Genomic DNA, 14,386 nt, shown 5'->3' on the forward strand with positions numbered 1-14,386 from the left:
CACATAAACAAACTCAGAGGGCAGATTCTGAGAAAATCTTCTTGCAAGAACAACATCTCTCTTTATCTCTCTGTCTCTCTCCTGCTTCCATTTCCAAACGTATTTGACTCTCTCACCTTCAATCCCAGGGTTATCTCTTGTAAATTCTTATCTGTTTAGGGTTCTTTTCTCCACCCTTCCGTAGAAAAGTTCTGTATATAAGCAACACCCATCCCAATACAAAGAAAAAGTTTTTAAATTCCTGAATTCTTCAATCGAGCAATTTCTATTTCCAATTCTTTTTATTTTCCCTCTCTGTACAGATATAGGGAAAGCTATTCCTCTGTATGAGTGCTTGGGTTCTCTCTTTTTCTGAAATTGAAATCCCCAGAAAATTCTAATTATCCTCATATTCTTTTCTTCTTAGATTTCCCAAAGGGTACTTAAAAAATTGTGACTTTACCATTTGTTTCGGTGCTTGGGATTGGATTTCTGAAAACCCTAATTGTGATTTCTTAACTTCTTTCTCATGGCGGTTTCTACTATAGCCTTGTACGCGAGTCCGCCGAGCAGCGTGTGTTCCACGCCGCACCCTTGCCAGATCAACGCTCACGCTTCCTACGACTTCGAATTGGGGTCGCGATCTTCGTCGCCGGCGGCTTCGACGGCTCCTCCGTCGACGTCGCAGAGGCCTGTCATGGGCGGACTTTCGTGCCTGTTCTCGTCTCCGGCGGCGGCCGTGAAACACGCGGCGTTGTCGTCGAACTTTACCGGTGAGGAGGACGATTTGAAGGAGTTGGGCAGTTCCTTCTCGTATTCTCCGAGCAAGTTTGGTGGGTCTTCGTGGAAGAGGGATCAGAGTCCCGTGTCTGTTTTTCATGGCCCTGTTTCGTGTAGTGGTAGCAGCAGAGGTTCCATTAGTTCTACCTCTGTGAGAAGTATCAGGGGTGGGACTAGTGGGTTGTTTCATGGGTTTGTGAGAAATGCGTTGGGGTCTTGTTTGGATTATGACTTAGATGCGGGTGATTCATCTGCCGCGCTTGCGGATGAGTTGACCTTCAATTTAGAGGATAATTGCGTGGAGGGTGGGTTTCATTTTGAGCCCTATGCTAAAAAGTTGCTGCTGGGGGCGCAGTTGAGACACAAGATCTTCTGCGAGGAGTTTGTCATCAAGGCCTTTTGTGAAGCTGAGAAGGCACACAGAGGGCAGGTACACGGAATCATAGAATGAAACTTAATTTCTTGTGTTTTGGAGTTGGAGGGTGTGCTACGTGGTTTTGGACTTTTGGTGAATTGATTTTTTGTTTGTGTTTTTTTTTAGATGCGGGCTAGTGGGGATCCTTACTTGCAGCATTGTTTGGAGACTGCTGTGTTGCTGGCTTTGATTGGTGCCAATTCTACAGTTGTGGCTGCGGGGCTCTTGCATGACACGCTGGATGACGCTTATCTGACATACGATTATATATTTGGAACGTTTGGCGCTGGAGTTGCTGATTTAGTTGAAGGGGTGAGGAACTAGTCTCTTGTTGATTGATGAATGCATGTGCTTTAGGATTTTAGGAATTTGTGCATGTGATCTGCAAGATCATTTTAGTCAACACGTAATATTGAAGATATTAATAAACTTTGCACTTCAGATCTAGTGTTAGATTCAATGGCCTAGTGTATGGTAGGACTTTTTCACAGTTTAATGAACGTTGATCTTGTAGCAAAATATAGTTGTGTTTAGTATACAGATCGTTCTCTAGGTTGGTGTTTTGTAAGTGGCAGTATGATAACTCAATAGCAGTCATTGCTGTGTTTTTGTTGCTAAAATTTTATTTTCAACTTTGTAGGAATGTATTGCTATATTACCCATTTGATGCCCTGGTTTCGTATGATATATATAGACATATCTGTTTTTTTTTTTTTTTTTAATGGTTTTGTCTTCAAGATTCTAACTAATTGTTATGGCATTTTAGGTATCTAAACTGAGCCACTTAAGCAAACTGGCTCGAGAAAACAATACAGCTTGCAAGTCGGTTGAAGCGGACCGCTTGCATACTATGTTCCTTGCCATGGCAGATGCAAGAGCTGTCCTCATTAAACTGGCAGATCGGTTGCATAATATGATGACACTAGATGCATTGCCAGTGACCAAGCGGCAGAGGTTTGCAAAGGAGACTTTGGAGATTTTTGCACCATTGGCCAATCGCTTAGGAATCTCTAGCTGGAAAGAACAACTAGAAAATCTGTGTTTTAAGCATCTCAACCCAAGCCAGCACGAGGAGCTTTCATCAAAGCTTGTGGAGTCGTACGATGATGCAATGATTACCTGTGCAATAGAGAGATTAGAGCAAGCCCTTAAAGATGAAGGCATATCTTATAATGTCATTTCTGGACGGCACAAGAGCTTGTATAGCGTTTACTGCAAAATGTTGAAGTATGGTTTACCTTCCCTTACTTTTTATACAGTTTCTGAATTTCTTTTAACTTCTGATGTTGCTATTTTTATGTTGATATTGCTGTGAAACTACTGATGAAGCATCATTGTTTAAAACTACTAAGACACAGTGTATTGCATTAGTTTTACCCGACATGGATTGTACTGTTTGTACTCTTCAATTTCTCACAATTCCTTCTTTGTCTGTGTAGGAAGAAACTTACAATTGATGATATCCATGACATTTATGGACTGCGCTTGATTGTTGACAAAGAAGAAGACTGTTATAAAGCCTTAACAACTGTTCATCGGTTATGGTCTGAGGTGCCTGGAAAGCTGAAAGATTACATACATTGCCCCAAGTTCAATGGGTATGTTGTGGCTCTGTCTGTAGTTGGGATGCATTTTTCAGTTTGCCATCTCTTATAGTCTGATTTTGGTTTTACAATTCACAGATACCAATCTCTGCATACTGTGGTGATGGGTGAAGGCAACATTCCCCTGGAAGTGCAAATTCGAACCAAAGACATGCACTTGCAAGCAGAATTTGGTTTTGCAGCTCACTGGAGATACAAGGAAGATGATTGCCAGCATTCTTCATTTGTGCTTCAGATGGTGGAGTGGGCTCGGTGGGTTGTTACGTGGCAGTGCGAAGCAATGAGTGTAGATTGTTCATCTGTTAGATATGCTGATTCAGTGAAGCCTCCATGCAAGTTCCCTTCCCATGCTGCTGATTGCCCATATTCCTATAGGCCTGATTGTGGCCAGAACGGGCCCGTGTTCGTCATCATGATCGAGAATGACAAGGTTTGTTTGTGGTCGTAATTTATGTAATATTCAATTTTGCACAATCTAAGTTGAATAAGTGCAGAAACATGAACACATATATTAACTTTTTCTGTGTGTGTGTGTGTGTGTGTGTGCAGATGTCTGTCCAAGAATTCAGTGCAAACTCAACGATATTGGATTTGTTGGAGAGAGCTGGGCGTGCAAGCTCCAGGTTGACAACATACAGGTTCCCATTGAAGGAAGAGTTGAGGCCAAGGCTGAATCACAAGCCTGTGAGTGATCCCAATAGCAAGTTGAAGATGGGAGATGTTATTGAACTTACACCAGCCATACCTGACAAGTATCTTACAGAATACAGGGAAGAAATCCAGCGTATGTATGATCGAGGGCTAACCGTATCAACCATGGGAACTTCTTCTTCAATGGTTGGCTCAAGAAGTTGATCCCACCATGGCATTACAAAAATTTAGTGACAGCTATGTATATATACAAATATTTGTACAGAACAACTGTGTCACTACTATGAACTTGCTAACTCGATTCAATTATGTGCTCAAATGATTTATTCTATGTAGTTTCTCCTCCTGCATTTGTTACATTCCTCCTATTTCGATTATTGAGTTCTGGTTTTATCGAGCCATGAACTCTACAATCCCAGATGGACCCATTATATACAACGTTAGGCGTTTCTTCTATGGAACTTGTTTGCAAGAGCCAAATAAATTCTTCCAGATTTTTCAGACGATTGTGTTGAACTCCGAAATTGGAAGTGTAGTGTGAAAATTGTTAATTGAAAGGTTTACTTTGCCGGTAACTCACTCTGAAAATTTTACCATATAACCGAAAAAAAAAATGAAAAATTGGGATGAAGAGTAATTCTTATATATTATTTTGTGTTTGCTAACCAGGACACCGAATAAATTAATTTTCTTTCAACTTTTACTTTCATTACTATTTATTATAAGAATATAATGATGCATTGTTTATATATTTTTTTCTTGTCCTTTATTATTGGATTTCCCTTTGTCTTTGATGATGAACAAGTCAACTAGAAAAGAAAACACGTTGTAATAGCGTACTGAGAGCGGCATGTACAGTAATAGATGATTTTGAGCGTGTATAAATGTCGTATTCAATTTAAATTCCACTGTACATTTCACAATTTAATTTTTGTTGAATCTTCTAAGTTATGTTGTTGAAATTGAACTATTTTTGTGAGATTTCATTTTGGTGGTCACATTTCAAAAGGGAAAGAGATGACAAAAACACGTCATGAACCAACCAGCATAAACAAATTTATATTTCTTTTCACTTGGATTAACAATAATGCAAAGTTTATTGATTAGGGATTAAGTAAATTGGGACCTTTAAAATATGATTTTTTTTACGATTTTAATACTTTATTTCGTAAACCTGTGCCGAATCAAGTGTGCCAAACTCTACATTATAAGGACAAAACTTTAACAGAAGAACAACACTTTAATATATGCAACTAAATATCTAAGTCTTATCATAACATTAATCTTTTTGGCATTAAATTAATAGTACTAGGTACAGCTAATGTTTCGGACAATGGTAGGTCTGTGCACGCTTTAATTTTATTTGGTAAATCAAACCAAAACGTTATAATGTTATATTAAAGTATAATAAAAACAAAATCAGGTAAAAATATTTATTTTTCAAATTTGTGTTGTTTTTATAATATTTTTAGAAGTGTTATGCATTAACAGATAGTGCTATTTTCTCTTTCAGTGAAACATAAACAATATAGAGAGCATCCGTTCCATTTTTTTTTATTTCCATAATGTTTTATGCGTTAAAAGAATTAAATATATTTTTCATATCTGACAACATGCCAATTTAAGAATTGTTTTGTCCTCAATTTCTTATTATTTTTTACAACTAGGACATATAAAACTAGTGGCTTGGCTTTTACTCACCGGTGATGAGGAATTAAAAACTCGTTATTTTAGGTCAAATGTAAAAAATAAAATTAAACCAAGCCATGAAAACTAAAGACTTACATAAACTATAAAACAAATACAAGATCAGTGTTTTATGTTCAACCATAACATAAAAATATCAAAAGAAAAGTCATGATAAAACATAAAACAAAGAATGGTACTAATTAATTTTTGATGACCAAAAATACATGCAATTTGAGAACATTCTGAAAGAAAATTGAAGATTTAAGGAGAACATTATTATTAATAAATGATTGTGAATATTTTTGGCAGAGGAATGACGTAAAGATTCCAAAACCCTAAAAACTGAAGAATAATCTAAACCTAACTCCACCTTCTTATTCTTCTTCCACGCTTTCACTTTCAAGAGTGACATCAAAATCTTTTGGTCCTTGGAATTGGGATATTCTTTGCTTCCACACCACATCTTCTACACTCACTTTCATCCTAATGAATTCAGTTTTCCTTCACTAATTCGGTTTCATTCCAAATAACTTTATAGTAGTTAAAAAGTTGTGACTTCTTTTCATCTATTCTTCTCATCTGGTTTTCTTGTGTACACTTGAGAAACATGAAATTTTGTATTTAATATAAAATAATATTACGATTAATATATTATAAGAAATGTCTTTTGTTGTTTATATTTAAATTCTCACAGTCTTTAACATCTGCAAACATGAAAATAAGACAACAAGACAAAATAATAGTCATATTATTCAATTAATAAAAAAGATAATATTAAAAATCAATTACGTGAGACTTAAAATTTAATTAAATCTAAATAAATTTAGCAAGTGAAGTTTTCTTTTATGATTAGTCAAACTCCAGTTTTTAACTAGATATTTTTTGAACGATTGGGCTTGATGGGGTAAATCATGATTAAATTGTAGAAATCCACTTCATGGACCCAACAATAAATATTTTTTCAGTCATCTCCTTTCGGGCTGCTGCTGCTTCTTGCACCCTCTAAATTTTCTTCTATATCCTTTTGTATGAAACTACCATTTTGTCCTTTATTATTTTATAATAACATCAATCTTTGATTTTTTTTTTTAAATTGGACATCAATGCAATTAAATTTTAAGATATTCCTTTACACTCAAAACCTTACCATAATATGTTTTCAATTTTTTTATATATTATTAATTCTGTTATTTCTACTTAAATTCGCATTTAAAATATTAAAAAAAGTTATTTCTTTTCACATATTTATATATTTTAATATCTTATATATTTATCTTTTTAGTTTAATAACATTCACGTAATAAGAATGAAAGTAATACATTCAGCTTTTAAGATATCAAAATACGAAATCAAAAGCTATTACCACCATGCATAATTAACTCTCAGTAGTTTCTGATATTCATACGTTAAAAATCTAACACATATACATAAAATGCAACACTCAGAAACAAAAAAAACGAGAGATTATAACGATTTCATGCTTCTATCTCCATAAGAATTCTTGAACTGAGGCTTGCCAGTGAAGAACAAGCATGAGCATAACCAAAATCATCCCCAAACCCCAGGAAGAGCTTCCAACTCTGAATACCCATGAAGGCTCAGGAGAGGGTAGAAACGAAGCTCTCGGTGTTGATGATGATGAAGACACAGAAGAAGAGGTTGTTCTGATGGCAATTATGAGACCAGCAAGAAACATAGGCAGAACAAAACCACCAGAGCTCCATTTTGATTCATAGTACCTTCTGTCACTTCTTGAATTCCCATACAACGGAGACAACACCACTGCAGAGACAAAAGCCAACACCATGGCCAATGATCTCTGTGATGATGATGAAGAAGAAGAAGCATAGGTAGTGGTGATGGCCATAACTTGAAGCTGAATTTGTTTTGTGTATGATGAAAATCTGAGGTTATGAAGAAAGAATATATAGTGGGAGGAAAAGGTGATTAGGCTAAGGAATTATAATAATGTATGTTGAATGATGCAGAAACAACCGGCCAAAAAGTGAAGAGGATTAAAGAATGGACAGAAAAGATAAAAGAGAATATAAAGGTGAAAAGGATGGTGGAAAAAGGAGATTCAGGGTATGGAAGTAAGGTATTTTTCTTAGCTTTTTGTTTGTGTTCACATTGTTATGTGTTGTTGATGAAGAAGCTATAGCTGTAAGCCATGTTTTATAGATTGGAGATGAGAGTAGCTGTAATCAAAGTGACAAGCACTGCATCATTAGCAACAACAATTTGGATTACTTTTTGACAGTGTTGTCAGAAAGAGAAACTTGGGTTTTGTGTTTTTCATTTGATCAATGAGGTTTTTCAAACCAAAACTAAAGCCTTTAATAAGAAAGAAAGAAAGGAATGCAGAAAGTATGGTAGTCAGGCCTCCAAAAATTCCAAAAAGCAAACATTTATATAATCAATTACCAAACTTTACCTGTTTATTTTACAGGTCTGAATTCGGTTTGGAAACGAACTTTCAAGGTGTTTTTTTTTTTTTTTGTTTTTCTATTGTATTTTACAAATTTCAAAAAAATAAACATGAAGCTTTATTTATGGATATTATGAGATATATATATATATATATAAATATGTTATGTATATATAAATAGATTATATTTATAAATAACATACTAAAAAATAGTTAGTTTATCAAGTAAAATAAATTAATAAATATTTTTTCAAAAATAAACAATTTAATTTAATGTATATTTATCATTATTTAAAAAGAAATAATTTATACTTTAAAAATATATATAATTATATTTCATAAGTAAATCAGTAAATTTAATACAACAAAAATGAATGTACAATTTAATATAATTATAAATATAAAATAAATCCCACATATCTAATATATTTTTCTTTGTAATCAAGTCAAAACTAAAATTAAGTGAATACTAAACTTTTTAGTTGTATTTTATTCTATGTAAATAACTATTTTGTGTGAAAAAATTTATCTTCAATTTCATTTCATAATCTTGTTTGATAAGAAAAAAATCTTGTTGTCTAAGTAAAAAGTAAAATACAATTTATTAAATTAATCACCAAAATAGTTCGGTTCTTATTATGTGTGATAATAAAATACTATTTTCAGGGTGGTTCCTTAACGGTGGATGTTGTAGAAGTTGAAGGACGACGTGGATTTAGTGATATTGCAGAAAACGCAGAGCGTGTGTTGGTGTGAGGAATGAATGATCAATGTCCCATCAGGAGCAAGCCTTAGTGTCCCTTCTCTCCCAACTCGCCCTTTCCTTCGACGGCGCCGTTTTGGGCTTCGCCTTGGCCTACGCCGCCATCCGCACCCTCTTCAAATTCTCCGCCACTTCTGCCGCCCTCCGCAAGCTCCGCCGCGCACCTTACCTCTCTGTTTCCGACCTCCGATCACTCCTCGCCGATACTCCCTCTGACGCCGACTCTACCTCTGACGGTGGTACAATCGTAATTGTTCGCGGCACCGTTGATGCCAAGTCTGCCGTCGATGGCTCCTGGAAAACCCTCAGACCGGGCGTCTTGGTCTCTCGAGAGTCCGGTGATAAAGGCGTCATCCTTCAAAGAACCCAAACGGTAATCTCCTTATTTCTTTCTCGAGTTTATTGAGATTAATGTGCGATTTAGCAGAGGGATTTGCATGTTTGTTGAAAATTCGCTGTCGTAGAGAGTTTTATTCGAAATTTTGGGGTGTATGTTAAGTGGCTATTAGTGGTTTTAGAACAGTGGTCGACCTGTAATTTCGTATGCTTTAATTTAGGAAGTGAAAAGTTGAAATCCTGGAGTACCGTCAGCTCACACTTGATTCAGAACAAAAATTCGTGAAGGTGGAAAGTAAAACGGAACTTAGTTTGTTTGTACCTTCAATGTTGGTTGGTTGGTTGAATGTCAATCCGACATTTTCTTTCTTCAACTATCAGTTGCACACTATTAGAGCATGTGTTGTTAAAGAACCAGAATGAACCAAATTGGTAACAATTGAATTGAACTGTAAAATGGACCATGCAACTAAATTGAACTGACTTTGCTTCACTCTGACTGCTTTGAAACGAACAGTCTTGGACTACAATAAACTGATTTTGAAAAAGGAAGTTTAAAGATAGATAACAATGCATATAAGTTTTTTTAATATTAGTTATTTCACAATAATCAGGCAAAATGCCCTATACATATATAGTGGTTATTAATATTAAACTGTCCATTGTAGAAGTGTTTATTCGTTATGTCTGCAGAAATGACTAGATAATTGGGAGTTTAAAACATCCTATATTAGTTAGTAGAGTTTTCCATCTCCAATAATATGAAATGATGAGACAAGAAGAAAAACTTTTCCTAAAAGTATTCAACTTCCATATTCCAGAATTACTAGTTAATCAGTAACCAAAAAAAGCTATTGAATCAAATGGTTTGTAGTTTAAAACAAAAAATAAGTACAACGGTATTGCATATATCCACATAAAAATAGATTTAATAGAAACACGGCAAGTAAGTGGGAGAACCAAATAAAAAGTGGTTAATTCATTTGAGCATATTTGTTTATTTTTCTTTACTTGAAATTACACATCATAAGTTGGACACCAGGTCATGAACGAGGGTGCTTTACAAAAATCAGTGGAAATTCTTTGAAACCAACAAGATAAACTACTTGCTTCTAGCTCTGAACTTTTTCTATAACAGTTCACTTCAGTATTAAAACTGATTTTGAAAGAGTTTAGATTCAATTTATTTTAAAACAGTTTAGTTATTTTGAAGTTAATTTAGTTCGGTTATTAAAGTTAGTTTTAGATTAGTTACTTTTGGACAATCTTACATTTTGGATTGGCATTCGGCACAGTGAAAGGGTTTATCAAGCACATCATCAATTGTGTCCTACTTTTCAGAAACGTGAGTCCATCTCTCATAGTTTGTTGGTGTTTAGCGTGGCTCAATGACTTTTCGAACACACGATTACTTCCACCACCTTAACCCAAGCCCTCAGTATGTGTATGTATGTATAACTGCACGTCAAACACACTATATGCGTATCCTAAACTACAAAGTTGTTATAATCTAATTGTTATAATTATCTATTATATCAATAATTGCACTTCGTCTTCTAAAGTATGACTTCAGATTGTTACCTAAGAGTTCCCTGTTCAATTTATGGATAGTGTACTTTTTGATGTTTTGGCCATAAGATGTTCTTTGATATTAAGTATTGACATGCCTCCTATTGTTCTTGATTTATTTATATGAACAACTTTTATGTCTTAAAGGAATAATATCTTTTTCGTTGTTGTAGAAAATATAAATTTAGTTTCAGCTTTAATGTCTTGCAATTTAGTAAGTTATTTGTGAATTAGAGGTCTAATTTATTTATTTGTTTTGTGTTGATTATAATGAAGTGTATATACAATGAATGGAAAGGATTATTTGGATGGACTTCTGATCTTCGGGCCATATTTGCAAGATCTTGGAGACAGCAAGAGTCTACATCTTTAAGGAAGGTAATGGGTGCATAACTTTGTTACATATATTGAGGTTCATAATGTATAGAGAGAATTCTGGTATGATATGTTCAATTGATTTGTATTTCATGAGGTCAAATCTGATACCAGTTGGTATATATAATTGAGTGGGGTTGACAACAACTCTCTATCCTAGTAGATTATTTTATATCCATAATCAATTAGTGGTTTTATTTTATTTTTTTAATTATATATAATATATAGTACTATCTGTTGCTGCAAAAGATTGTGCACCATGGAGATGCTTCAGCTGATCTTGGCCTGGGTTAGTAAAAGCAGCTCAGCATTTCAAACAGGATGCACTTTCAGTTGCAATGTCTGGAACACGAGCTAATGAATAGTAATAAAGGAATTTGATCATAGTTAAATTACTGCAGTTAACAAGTACCAAGTTACTCCACTCCTGTTTTTCAAGCTGCAATGTGAGAGGTTGGAGAGGTAGAGATACAGCTATATCAATTTCCTGCCAGTATGCTCCTATCCCCTGCCCCATAAAAAAAGGATATGAATGCTTTTTAGTTTGCATTTATTTTGTGTTTTGAAACTGATTTTAATGTGAAAAGTCTGTATGTGGATTTTATTAGATGATAGAAAAAAGATAGAAAGTTACCAAAGGAATAAAAAAGAGAATAAAAACAGATGGATAGTTGAACTAGAACATAGTAACAAGAAAAAGTAAACGAAAGAAAAGAAGATAGATTCACAGAAAGAAAGTTATAGCACAGAGGAAGCTGCAAAGAAGCAAGCTTGGCCTGTGGGCTACTAGGATTTGACTGGAAACTGGATGGGCTGAGGTTTGGAAAAAGATTAGCCTCCACTTGATGGTATAATAGTAGGGCATTGATCTGCAATTCTGCTCATATTCAGCCGTGATTTTGGTCAGTATGCATTTGACACGGAGACACAGTGCTGTGAGTTTCTTGTTGTGGCTAGGGGCCAGGACTCTGTGACAACATCTCTTTGACACACTGTTGTTGAGCCTTTCAAGGGAGATTCAACACTAATAAACCATGAGACAACCATATAAGAAACTACCACACAATCTTCTATCTAATACTTTAAAGACAACGCGTTTGTGGGTCTTTTATGTCGTTCAACTTTTTTATTTCTACTCAACGCAAGAATCATAGTTACACTTAAATTCTTAATAGATGTTATTCTTAATAGATGTTGCCGTTGGATACTCTGTATGGATTGATTATGATGTGTCTTTTGGTTTATCTTTTCTTTGTTCCACCTTTGATCTTAATTTGCTTTAATAGCTTGCACATATAATGGGTGAGTTTGTTTGTGCTTATTTTTTGAAATGAGAGTATTTTGAATAAAATAAGTATATTTCTGCTTTCTTTATGTGTTTGTCTAATCTGCTTAGTTAAAAAATAAGCAGCTTTCTATCTGATTCTCAAATAAGTGATTATTAAGAAACGGCTTATTTAAAAAACACTTACTTTAAGTGTAAACAAACCGGCCCATTATATATTCAAATTACAATGCATTGGAGGAAAAAAGAGTTCAAGCTCAAAATTAAAAAAAAATTGAATATTAATTTACTTTATGTATTGTAATGGTGCTTTACAAAATAAAAAGCATTAAGTTTTGTTTACACTGATACTAGACTCATAATGTTACCAAAATAAGGAGCAAATCATGAAATATATGTATTGAAATATGAAAATCATTCTTTAAGGATCATATAACAATAAAAATAACAACTAAAGTCCTGCCCCACTAAGAAAGAATCATGTAAGATATTGTAAATAGTTTTAGATACAATAGTATGAAATGTATTATAGATATTCTGACTATCTTTGTTGTAGGTGCCTTTTGTTCTAATTGATGTTGGACGGCGACCATCTACTCTTGAGTATGTTGTTGTCAACATGGATGGCTCAAGGCATCCATTGCCTCTGACAACGGTTTATCATAAATTGCAACCAATAAATGCTTCTCCTTATACTTTCTTGCAAGCACTTTTTGGGCATGAATATCCGGTGAGTTGATATTCTCATTACTTATTTGCCGTGGATAGTATAATCATGAGTAATTTTAAAGCTCAATACTTGTACTATTCACTTCAATCAAGTGGTGTTTCACATCTTTGACTATCTCTTTTGAAATTGTTGATTTTTGGTGTATCACATTTGCTGAAATGTTATCATATGTTTCTTTTCTGCAGGTTGGACTGCTAGATGAAGAGAAAATACTTCCATTGGGGAAGGATATCACTGCTGTTGGCCTTGGCAGTTTAAATAATGGAGTTGTTGAAATAAAGTCATGCAAAGATCTACCATATTTTTTGTAAGGCCTAAGATTTTGTTTTGGTGGCGCATTAATATGAGTGATACTGAATTTCGTAGTTTTCCGCTAAAGTTCATTATCTGAGTGCATATATCTCGGTAAATATTCATAAGTGAATTCAGCCTGTGGACGTTCTGCTTATGGTTTTGTTCTCTTTTGTAGATCTGACTTGAGCAAAGATCAGATGATAGTGGATCTTTCCATCAAAACGAAAATTCTGTTTTGGGGTGGTGTTGCTCTCGGTTCAATGTCAGTTGGGATCCTTGGCTATGCAGTTGTGCGGTATGTTGGTTTGACTTATCTGTCCATTTATTATGTTACTTCTGTGAACTGCATTTTGTTAATTATGGTTGACTTTAGAATATTTTGAAACAAATGGATTTTCCTGGTTTGATAATCTGCCTTCATGCGGAAATGATTTGAAATAATACTATTAGTAATTTTGGGTGATTAAAGACATAGTTGTATTGGGGGCAATTACACACTGCTGATTTTCAGGAACTGGAATAAGTGGAAACAGTGGAAGCTACAGAGGCAGCTCCAGCAACAAAGGCAAGCAGTGAGTGATGTTGAACCTCAGGTGGATGATGAGATTGAAGATGTTCCAGATGGACAATTATGTGTTATATGTCTGATGAGGAGAAGGCGTTCTGTCTTCATCCCCTGTGGGCATCTTGTGTGTTGCCAAGGGTGTGCCATATCAGTTGAACGTGAAGTGGCACCTAAATGCCCTGTTTGTCGTCAGGAGATTCGAAATTCAGTGCGGATTTTTGAATCATGATCAGACACCAGCGGAATGTTCTGTTCACTCCTGCGGCAGGAAACTTTAACACCTGCTAATGAGAAGAATGTGCTTTTTGTTTTGATAAGATATGGAATATGGAATTTTTGGGAAAACTTGTCTTGCTCTTGTTTCCTGTGAACTTATGACTTTATCTGGGGTAGATAATTGGACATGGCTTAAATTGGTTGGTCGAGGTTAATTCGTAGCTTCCTCACTTTCTCACTCTGCCAGGTCTTTTTGGGAAACCTTGCAAGATTTTCCAACTAATCCAGTTGCAGTGTACATAAATACTTAATTTTGCCTTACACCTATAGAGTGAACTCTGATATGCTCTTGTTCATTTCATGCTGCTTTCTAGTTAAAGGTAATCTCACGAGTAAACCTGTAAATCCTACATTAAAAAGTAAAAACTGATGCTGGTATTCAGTCAATTCAGCCTCTTGTTTGTTTGCTGAGCCTCATGCTCTTTTTTTGCATTGACAAATAGGGTTTATTGATTTCAGAAGATGAATTTGTTCTAGTTTTTAAATTTTAAATGTCAGTATAGAAAATAGTAAATTTAAATATTTTAATGAAAATAATTTCTCACATGTTTTTGAAACTTAAAAAGAAAAAGAAAAACGAGATAATATTTTAGTGATTAAAAGTAAAATAAAAATGAAATAAAATGTTTTTCTATTTAAAGCAGGCC

At 34.6% G+C, this 14,386-nt stretch overlaps 3 protein-coding genes across 3 annotated transcripts; 2 read left to right on the forward strand and 1 right to left on the reverse strand.

The window, feature by feature from the left end:
• The first annotated feature begins 214 nt into the window (after positions 1-214).
• On the forward strand, positions 215-3,786 carry LOC114166179 (putative GTP diphosphokinase RSH2, chloroplastic). The gene is made up of 6 exons (XM_028050862.2): positions 215-1,189; positions 1,301-1,486; positions 1,941-2,401; positions 2,614-2,772; positions 2,857-3,208; positions 3,328-3,786. The coding sequence occupies exons 1-6, from the start codon at positions 509-511 to the stop codon at positions 3,631-3,633; spliced, it is 2,145 nt and encodes a 714-aa protein (XP_027906663.2). The 5' UTR covers positions 215-508; the 3' UTR covers positions 3,634-3,786.
• Positions 3,787-6,490: 2,704 nt separating this feature from the next.
• On the reverse strand, positions 6,491-7,031 carry LOC114166508 (uncharacterized). The gene has a single exon (XM_028051249.2). The coding sequence runs from the start codon at positions 6,983-6,985 to the stop codon at positions 6,602-6,604; it is 384 nt and encodes a 127-aa protein (XP_027907050.2). The 5' UTR covers positions 6,986-7,031; the 3' UTR covers positions 6,491-6,601.
• Positions 7,032-8,213: 1,182 nt separating this feature from the next.
• LOC114167300 (E3 Ubiquitin ligase family protein) lies at positions 8,214-14,035 on the forward strand. The gene is made up of 6 exons (XM_028052355.2): positions 8,214-8,682; positions 10,491-10,592; positions 12,431-12,604; positions 12,790-12,911; positions 13,074-13,193; positions 13,410-14,035. The coding sequence occupies exons 1-6, from the start codon at positions 8,317-8,319 to the stop codon at positions 13,690-13,692; spliced, it is 1,167 nt and encodes a 388-aa protein (XP_027908156.2). The 5' UTR covers positions 8,214-8,316; the 3' UTR covers positions 13,693-14,035.
• Positions 14,036-14,386: the final 351 nt, after the last annotated feature.

Source organism: Vigna unguiculata, chromosome 10 (genome assembly GCF_037176805.1).
Source record: "Vigna unguiculata cultivar grain cowpea cultivar isolate G323 ecotype 2 chromosome 10, ASM3717680v1, whole genome shotgun sequence".
In the NCBI taxonomy this organism is placed as follows: domain Eukaryota; kingdom Viridiplantae; phylum Streptophyta; class Magnoliopsida; order Fabales; family Fabaceae; genus Vigna; species Vigna unguiculata.